At 41.9% G+C, this 10,741-nt stretch overlaps 1 protein-coding gene across 1 annotated transcript; it reads left to right on the top strand.

The window, feature by feature from the left end:
* The first annotated feature begins 2,360 nt into the window (after positions 1–2,360).
* LOC147425833 (ATP-dependent DNA helicase PIF1-like) lies at positions 2,361–2,720 on the top strand. Its single transcript, XM_086499329.1, has one exon. The coding sequence runs from the start codon at positions 2,361–2,363 to the stop codon at positions 2,718–2,720; it is 360 nt and encodes a 119-aa protein (XP_086355455.1).
* The last annotated feature ends 8,021 nt before the right edge of the window (positions 2,721–10,741 follow it).

Genomic DNA, 10,741 nt, shown 5'->3' with positions numbered 1-10,741 from the left:
CATTATAATCCAACTACCCTTGGTTATGGATATTGGGATCCATTGGTTGTACTCATCTAATGCGGCATAAGTGATGATGGTTTCAATGGATGTGCTAGGGCGTTTGGATCGAGTGGACTCCTTTGCTTGAGGAGAATAGGATGCAGAGTAGATGCAGCGAAGAGAGGAAACCAGGACAAGGAGAGAGAAAGAGATGGTGAGACGAAGAGAGGGGTAGGAAAAGGAGGGAAAAGAAGGCCGTGAGAAGATTCAAAAAATCTTTTGGGTCAGTGAAAGAGATCTTTTTGAGGTAAAAGGAGCATGTACTTGAAAGTTACCTCAGATTGTATCTCAAAGAAAATTCAATTTAGAAAACCAAAAGCAATCTCTAAAGAGAAATTTTGTAACGGAAGCCCTCCCCTTATTGGCTTAGAGCACTCTCTCTCTAAACATCAAAAGACAAAAAAGAGACCTGAAACTTCTTCTTATGATAGGCTACGTACTAAAAATCTACCTTTTATCTCACTTGATTATGAATTTCACGAGAATCTATGCTACCATATATATATATATATATATATATATATATATATATATATATATATATATATATATATATATATGGTGGTGATGTGTGTGAACACATCACCTCGACGCTCCTAAGTGTGTGTGAACACACTTAGGAGCGTCGAGGCATTTTTTCCCTCACTAGGAGATTTTTCCCCCCGTGCATTATATATACGCCAATCACTCTAGGGCTAACTTATTTTTCCATTGTGCACTAAGGAATACGCTCTCTGTCATGTGCCTTGAGCTTATTCATCTTCTCCAAGCTGTGTGTGCTTCTCTGCAACCCTATTTCCAAAAATTGATATCATAGCAGGTTGTTGGGTTATAGGCCAGTGGCCCGTGGTGGCCGGTTATGGCCGGGTGTCTTCCCTCTTGTATTCTTTGGTTATATTGATAATAAGGAGAAGAGAGATAATACTCTCTAATGCTCCACCCAAAACCTACTGTGTATGCTCATCTCCTCTCCTTCCCTTGCACTCACGGATCACCACATCCACAAGTGGTATCAGATCTCAGAAGCCCCGTCACCTCCCCTCCCCTACCCGCGTGTGCAGTGGCCCTTGGCACCTCAAGAGGTAGAAGCGAAGCATCTGCAGGAAAAGTTTGCAAGGGAGCATCGAGCAGAGAGTCGAAGAGCCCCAGAGAACTCTCGTGTGCACACAGACTAGATATTGGAAGTTCTGCACGACAACGAAGTGAGCTTGAAGGCATTTTGTAACAAGAAGTTGAACTGTGCAAATTTGGGCAACAAGTCAAACTGTGAGGGCAGCAAATTGATTTTCTCACAACAACGAGCAGGTAGCGCTACGCAAAGCAAAATAAGGCCTAGCTAATAGGGGATAATCAAAGCCAGTCAAGCAAGCTTGGGGAGTAGAATTGAAATTTTGAGCACTTGCAAGGGAATCTTGTGAGAGGATTGGAATCCTTGGGAGCTCTGCAGAGCTTGAGGGGGGCAAATCTGGCAAACCTCGAAAGCAATTGGAAGCTTAAAGCATGCAAGCATTGCAAGAAGCAAAGTCTCAGACAGACGAGCAACGATGAGCATAGAAAACCCAAAGCAAGCGAGCTCACAAACACTTAGAAAAAAAGCAGGAAAGCAGTGCCCCAACACCCCGCTTGTCAGAAAGCAGGCCATTTTTCGACAGTTTATAGAGTTTTTGGCCTACCTAAAGGGCGAAGGCTATAGAGATCACTTCTCTTTTTGCTGACTACCTAAAGGGCGAAGGCTATAGAGATCACTCCTCGAGTCATACGATATGCTAACTTCATTCTGGAGAAATATGTAGAGAGGCATTTCCATAAACTTTTCTTATTGTTCCTTCCATTTAGGGGCGATAAGAAAACCTTTGAGATAAGTGTTGATTGTTGGAAAGACAAATAGACCACAAACTATGCAATTATAGATGGCAATCGTCAAAAATATTGTAAGCTACACTTCGAGCAGCAAGCTCAAACACGCTCTCATTGCCCTCATCCTCAAGATCTAAGCCTGGCGACTCATACAAATATGAGTTGGCACTTGATATTCAACCAAGCAAGCCCACTACAAGATCCTTACCAACATTTCAAAAATTGGCATTATGCAACGAGGAGTATCACTCACTTGTGTCCAAGTTGAACATCGAGCAACGTTCCCTTTTTTACGACATTATGATTAGGAAGCACTTGCAACCAACTCAACCAATCCATCTCTTTTTGACTGGTGGTGCAGGAACGGGTAAACGTTCACTTTACAAGCAATTGTGCAAGGCTTAATTCGTCACTACAATGCCTCCCTTGAATTAGATGTTCATCTTCCCTCGACATTGTTAATGGCATATACAGGAAAAGCAGCTTTCAACCTTGGAGGGGCAACGATTCACTTAGCATTGCGTTTGCCCCTTGTCTTCCAACCAAATGTTTCTCTTTCTTCTGAGAGCCTTGCCGAGCTCTCACAACTACATAGAAACCTCAAGCTTGTTGTGTTTGATGAGGCATCTTTGATTGGGAATAGACTCTTGCGTATCATAGACACCCGGCTGTTGCGATCGATTAAGCACAATCACATAGAACCATTTGGTGGTCTAGATGTCATCTTCTGCGGTGACCTGTGCCAGGCAAGCCCGGTTCGAGATCGATGGATATTCAGCGAGCCACAGGATTCTCTGCAATTTCTCTTGCCTTCATTCTAGCTCACCCATATAAAATGCTACGAGCTCACAAAAACAATGCGTCAATCAGATAATGATTTCATTGCCATTCTCAATAGAATACGCAAAGAAAAACACAGAACCGAGGATTTGTTGCTCTTGAATACCAACCATACCAACAAGATCTTTAACAAATTGACAACACCCCATTTATACTTCACCAATAACTTGAAGGACTCACATAATTGGCTTGTTTTTTAGGAATTGCCTACTCACGCATACATAATCCATGCGAGAGACAACCACCATAAAACTTGCTCCAAAAACCTTGTTGTTCCAAACAACCCACAAAACACAGCAGGCTTGTCCTCAACGTTGGAGCTTAAAGCAGGAATGATTGTTAAGCTTTGTGGTGGCAATATTGATATTTCTGATGGCCTTGTGAATGGTGCAGATGGAATTTTGAAGCTTGTGGATAGTAGAGCTAATAGTCCTATTGCATGGATAGAGTTTTTTGATTCCTCAACAGGCTCCAAACAACGACATGTGAACCAGCACCTTAATACGATTCCCATTGGCCCTCAGTGGACACCAATTTTTCAAACAACAAAAGAATTTCAAGTCGGTAAAAATGCATTGAACACTGTCTCTCGAACTCAATTTCCAATACAAGCAGCGAATGCATGCACTATCCATAAGTCACAAGGCTTGACAAGGAGCATAGTAGCATTTGATCCAACATCAATAAACTCACATGGATTGGTTTACACAGCTCTTTCCCACATCAAAGATCCATCAAACCTCCACATTCTCAATCCGATTCATCCAGCTCAAATTTCCCATTCACATACAAACGCACACATCATATCATTCAATCATTGAACATCGTTTCTAGTCACAAATATCTCAAACATATCAAAGATGATTTGAATCTTACAAGTTCTGAAATTCTATGCCTCCAAGAAACAAAGCAAAAAAATCATTCCAATGATCTTGCACCAAAGTTTCATCATGTCCATCACCACATCAAAATAGGTGTTTCAATCTACTACAAGCCTAGCATCAAGCTCCACTCTACAAAAACATTGCTAGCTCTAGGAATAGAAATCATTCAAGTTATATTAGCCATTCATGAACACCTTGATTGGGAAATCATATGCGTCTACAAATCACCAAACACATCTTCAACCACATTGGTCACACAACTCTATACCTTGCTGCAACAATCCCATCCTACACGAATGAGTATCATCATGGGAGACTTTAATGTACACAATGATTCCACAAACAATCAATATCGTTACTTGGAGGAGAAGCTCCAAGCACATGGCTACACACAACAAATTCATGATGTGACCACTGTGTACAACTCAAAGCTCGATCATGTTTGGATTAAAATCCCCCCATCATTCATCACAGGCACACGGTTTTGCTTCTGGTTCGATCATTCATCCACACATCTAATCATTCCTAAATGATTATTATACCTCCATCCCTCCCTCCCTCCCTCCCTTTTTCCCGTCATCTCTCCCTTCCCTCATCCTCTCCACAAAAACAAACCATATTTGCATATTCTATGCCTACCTTTATCCTAAGAAGATGCAACTTTGCCACTCTTCAATCCTTCATCGAGGCCGACATTCTGTAATGTAATCTGCAAATCACTTTCTCAATCAATGTGGCTTCCGTCCTTGTACCTTTGTGTTTCCCTTCCATGTTCTTAATTCGTTTCATCTATTGGAAGGCCTTGTGATTTTTTCACTTGTTTTTAAAGTAATTTTTTCTTAAGACTTTGTGTGTAAGCCCCCATTCCCACCATAAGTCCTCTGACAACCTCGACAACCCACGAAAGAGAGAGAGAGAGAGAGAGAGAGAGAGAGAGAGAGAGAGAGAGAGAGAGAGAGAGAGAGTTAAGAGAGAGAGATTGAGAGCAAAGGTGTGTGTGTGTGTGTGTGTGTGTGTGTGTGTGTGTGTGTGTGTGTGTGTGTGAGAGAGAGAGAGAGAGAGAGAGCAGAGGTTTTTTGGCAACCTTGACATCGACATCATCTTAGTCATCAATGACGTCCAATGATCCTCGGCCTCGACTAGAGGGTCAAGAGCATGAAAGAGAGATTAGACATCTCTCCGATTCTTGGTCTTTGAGATCGGCCTTAGGCTCCCTGCTGCAACGAGCCCAACATAGACGGCTCCACATCGACTTAGATTTTGATGAATTTTCTCTACAACTTGACATTGACACCACTCTTGCAATTCAGCATCGACACCTCTCTTTACGCCGTGGATTTTTGACATCCGACCCCGACATCAGCGTTCTTGTGGGCAACCATTTTCCCGCAGACGAATGTGCTTGTTGCGACATGCACGGGTGAGGTGCCTCTATCACAAAGGAGTGACACCCTACATTGACATCAAGTGCACCGATCATGCTCTACAGTACATTTTCAACCTTGATCACCTTTGGCAGCTATTTGACTAGTGCATTTCCATTTGACTATGGAAATTGGTACATACCAACACCGACACACAGGGTACATGGGGCTTTTGAGCCCATTTAGACACGGATTCTCCAGGTTTCCAGACACTTATAGACACAACGCCTTTCATACAATTTTGGCAGTCATTTTGATAGCAAGTTCTCTGTGGTCATATGCAATGCCAGATGCATGTTTGCTTTAGCACACCATAGTGCCACTGAGCTCTTTTGAGAGTAGATATCTTTGCAAGGTTAACTTTTACTGTATGCAGTAGTTCTTGGCGCCTGTTTGAGCGCAGTCACTCATGTACGTTGAGTTGGGGATGACACTGTCCATTGTACTTTGAGTGGAGCCATTTTTTGGCTATTTTGGCAATTTTCTCGATCGTTTCTGAGACTCGGACCGGAAGAGCCCTTTCTAAAACTGTGTCTGCTTTAGCCTTTGGAGGGTCGATAGCGTGAGGTTTTCTTTGAGCTGGAATATTCTCAAGTGTTGAGATATCTTTGATGATACAGGTAGCTGGAGTTCCCCTCTTATGGTATTCTCACCATAGGATATGTATCTGGGCGGTTTCTTGTGCTTTTGACGCCGAGTTGGTGATCACACAGCAGTGGTTTTGAGCAGTTCATGCCTAGTGGTTTTTTTGAGCAGTTTATGCGTTCATTTTGGTCTGTCGGGTTTGAGAGTTAGCTCCCCATGCAAAGAAGACTCTGTCGTATTTTTCCCGCGAGTCCGTTTTATGTGTTCTTGGCACTTCTAGTCATTCTTACATAATGATTTTACTAATTTTGGTTTGAGTTTTTTCTCCTATTCTAAGGGAAACGCTATCGAAATTATCCTAGGAAAGTTGCCATAAAGTAGAGAGAATGCATACACTAGTGATGAGTGGGGTGACTTGAATGAGCGTGCTATGGCGACCATTCGCCTACACCTTGGTCAATTCATTTACTTTACCATAATGGATAATACCAATGCCAAAGATTTGTGGGATGCTCTATGTCAGGCATGGGATGGCAACAACGCCTCGAACAAGGTTTTATTGATGAAGAAATTGATGTGCATGAACATGAAAGAAGGCAGTAATGTTAGTTCTCACTTGAACGAGTTCAACAAAAGGTCTCAATTTTGATGATTAAATGAAGGTCTTTATCTTGCTATGTTTGCTACGATCGTCATGGGTTACCGTCAACACAACCATAAGCAATTTTGCACCCAATGGCAAGCTAGTTTTTAGCGATGCTACTGGTATGTTGTTCACTGAGGAGATTTGATGTCAATCTGTTGATGTGAGTGGGCATGGTGATGCATATGTGGCTAGTGGAAATCATGCATATGTAGCGGCGATTGTTCTCAAGATCGCACGCAAGGTTGTAGCAAGAGTCGCAGTAAAGACATGCAAAATGTTGAGTGTTACTACTGCCATAAAAAAGGACACTTGAAGAAAGATTGCCGCACAATGCATCGTGATAAGGGCAAAGAGAAAGCGAAGTCTAACAAACATAAAAGCATCATGAAAATTGAAGAGCTTAATGTGGTTGAGTCTCCAACCATTGAAAAGGTTTCTGAAGTGTCAAATGATGTGTTGATTTTCACATCGGATTTGAGTCTTGATGCATTGTTAGCTCTTGACAAGTGTTATGCGCAGAATTGGATTGTGGACTCAGGTGCTATCTTTCACATGACTCCTCACAAGGAGTGGTTTTTACATACATTATCACGCATGGCACGATGAAGCTAGGGAATTCTTATGATCTTGATATATGTTGTGTGGGCAGCATCATGTTTTCTATGTGTAATGGCACTGAGTTTATGTTGCACAATGTCAAACATGTATCCAAATTGACAAAGAGTTTGATGTCAATTGGACAGTTGGATGATTTGGGTTACACCGCCATATCTGCTCATGGTTCATGGATTATCAAGAAGGGAAATCTGGTCATGCTTAAAGGCCAAAAGTCTGGCTCATTGTACTCACTTTATGTCTCTTTCATGAAAGAGAATTATATTTGTGTAGGCAAGCTATCGTCTACAGAGTTGTGGCATAGCCGGCTAGGACATATGAGACAAAAGGGAATGAAAGTCTTGTAGCATTCTGGTTATATCCTTGTGTTAGATTACTCTAACTTCTCTTAATGTGAGCATTGTATCTATGGCAAACATACTAGGTTGACAATAGCACCTTTGGACAAGGAGTTAGGGAGTCCTCTAGATCTCGCTCATAGCAACTTGTGTAGACCAATGTCATTCAAGTCTCTAAGGGGGGCATTATACTTCCTGACATTCATAGATGACTCAGTGTGGGTTTATATCTTGAAGCAGAAGAGCGGCGTCTTTAGTGTCTTTTAGAAGTTCTTAGCATTGGTAGAGAACCAATCGGACAGAAAGCTTAAAGCTTTGCAAAGTGACAATGGAGGCAAGTACATCTCCTCCGAGTTCAAGAACTTTTGCAGTAAACGAGGCATTAGAAGACAATTTACCACGCCTTACACACCCACCCAAAATGGTGTCGCTGAGAGAATGAATTGAACCATTCAAGAAAGGGTCACTTCTATGTTGTCTACGGCCAACTTACCCAAGAATTTTGGGGAGAAGCTATTGCAATGGCTGCTTACTTGATCAATCGTTCACCTAGTACACCACTAAATTACAAGGTTCCACAACAGATGTGAACAAGCAAAGAGCCCAATTATGATAGTTTAAGTGTGTTTGTGTGTGAGGCATTCTCACATGTGCCAAAAGCACTCAGACAAAAGCTGGACCCCAAATCACACAATTGCATCTTCATTGGATATGGTGTGGAGGACGGAGAGATGGGATATTGTCTCTAGAACCCAAAATCTAAGAAGGTTATACACAACTTACAGGTGATATTCAACGAGTCTAAGATGCATAGAAAACCAGTGAAAGACATTGAGTATTGCAGAGTATTGTTTGAGGATGTTGCCTCACCACCAGTACACAGAATGTTGGACGTACTAGTGATGCACCTTCCACAAGTACACACACACATGTTGCTCTAGAGAGAGCTAAATCTAGCAGTCAGGCACTTTGGAGGTCTACTCATACATGTCGTGCACCTAAGCATTTTGAGCTAGGACTAGACTACTTGCTAGTCACGGATTGTGGTGAACCCACTTGCTACACTGGAGAGGCCATTCAAATGGATGAGAGCGTGAAGTGGGAAGAGACTATGAAATTTGAGTATAACTTGATCTTAGAAATGAAACTTGGGAATTACAGAGTTAAGAGCGGGTGAATAGGCATTGTCATGCAAATGGGTGTACAAGAAGAAGTATATCACAGATGATCACAAGCCTAGCTAGATTGGTTGCTAAAGGGTTCAAGAAAACAAAAGGCGTGGATTCTGATGAAATCTTTTCTCCAGTGTGGTCAAGATGACTACATTGTGTCTTATGCTTGGTCTAGTAGCCAAGGACATGGAATTTGTCCAAATGGATGTGAAGAAAACATTTCTTCATGGGGATCTTGAAGACGATGTCTACATGAAACATCCAGAAGGTTTTGCGATAAATCCTTAGAAGCCAACACGGGTAGAACTAGTGTGACTCAAGAAAGCTTTGTATGGATTAAAGCAAGGCTCAAGGAAATGGTACATCAAATTCAATAAGTACATTTAGTCCCAAGGTAAGTTATAGAGCCAAGAGGATCACTGCTTATACACAAAGAGGTTGAACAATGGTTCACTCATCATTCTAATTTTGTACGTGGATGATATGCTCTTAGCCAGGAAGTCAAAGATGAGATTGCACTTCTCAAGGATGCTGTAAACAAGTAGTTTGCTATAAAAGATTTGGGCGATGCACATCACCTTCTTGGTATGTGTATCAAAAGAGATCCCAAATGTGGTATACTTGAACTTTCACAGGAAGAGTATATTCATAAGGTCTTGCAACGTCTTAATATGCAAAGGGGAAAAGCATTGAGTACCCCAATGGCAGCATACAAAAAACTTAGCAAGCATGATTGTCCCAAATCAGATGTTGAAAAGTCAAAGATGGCAAAGGTGTCGTATTCTTCGACAATTGGTAGTCTCATGTTCACCATGGTTAGCACACAGCCAGACATTGCATATGCAGTAGGAGTGGTCAGCAGGTCTATGGAAAATCTAGGCAAAAAGCATTGGGAAGCAGTGAAGCACATCTTGAGATACATCAAGGGCTTATGCTTTGAGAACATTGATGCATCCATAGTTGGATACAATAATTCAAATTATGCGGTTTGTGTGGACACTAGGTGATCCACATCTGGCTATGTTTTCTTGTTCACTGGAGTGGGAGTTTCTTGGAGATCATGTATCCAAAATTGCACTTCGCCTTTCACCACTGAGGTAGAGTATGTTGCAGTTTCTAGTTCCAATAAGTAAGCTGTGTGGTTATCTCGTCTAGTGGGAGACCTTGGTATACATCAGAGTCTAATGCTACATTGTGACAGTCAGAGTGTGATTGCATTTTCAAAGAACCCCGTGTTTCACTCCAAGTCAAAACACATAGAGGTCAAGTATCATATGGTACGGGATATTTTGTCTAGCAAACGCATTGAATTAGTCAAACTTCACACGGATAAAAACCCAGCGGATGCTCTAAGAGCTTAGCCTCAGAGCGGTTTTCACATTACATAGAGATGATGGACGTAGGGTGAAGCTACAGTCATGCTTCACGTTTGTACAATTGTACATAATAGCCCCTTAATTCTTTAGCCACTTGGGCCACATTGGACTTCAAGTGGTAGATTGTTGAGTTATAGGCTAGTGGCCCGTGGCCGGTTATGGCCGGATGCTTGCCCTCTTAATTCTTTAGCCACTTGGTCCACATTGGACTTCAAGTGGTAGATTGTTGGGTTATAGGCTAGTGGCCCGTGGCCGGTTATGGCCAGATGCTTGCCCTCTTGTATTCTTTGGTTATATTGAGAATAAGGTGAATATAGATAATACTCTCTAATTATCCACCCAAAACCTACTGTGTATGCTCATCTCCTTCCCTTTCTCTCCTTCCCTTGCACTTACAAATCACTGCATCCACACAGGTTGCATCCTCCTGGGCATAGTTGCTAACATCACCAACACATGCCTGCTCACTTTCTTCAATTTGGGTGAGATTTGGTGAGCATCATCAGGTCAAAAAATACTATGGGAAATCTTGAAGAGCTTGGTCTACTCAGAGATTTTATTCGAGCTCATTTCAGCCTCCATTTCCACTACAAGCAGTACTGTGCATGCAATTTTGTCCTTTTGTGCAAAACTTTGTCAGTGCAATTTTTTGCAGAATGGGTCTCTTACATTCCTCTTTGGGTTGTGATATAAAGAATGTGTTGGTCCTACTTTGTTTTACCTCTTTCCAGGTAGTTTTCACATCAAGTGCAGTCACTCACCATGGTTGACAACAACACATATGTTTTCAAGATGTTTGGTGTTGTTGAGGATAAATTGGATGGGGATAACTACCCAATGTGGGCTTAAATGATGCAACATGTTCTTTTGTCAAAGGGAATTTGGAATGTTGTGTAGGGAATTGATGTACGTCCACCTTCTGTGGATACAAGCTCTGTTTAGGATGTTGCAGGCTTTGTGGC

This window comes from Adiantum capillus-veneris, chromosome 24, assembly GCF_014529385.1.
Source record: "Adiantum capillus-veneris isolate H3 chromosome 24, ASM1452938v2, whole genome shotgun sequence".
Lineage (NCBI taxonomy): Eukaryota > Viridiplantae > Streptophyta > Polypodiopsida > Polypodiales > Pteridaceae > Adiantum > Adiantum capillus-veneris.
The sequence above is the reverse complement of the archived record's forward strand: the minus strand, read 5'-3'. Positions and strand labels throughout refer to the sequence as shown.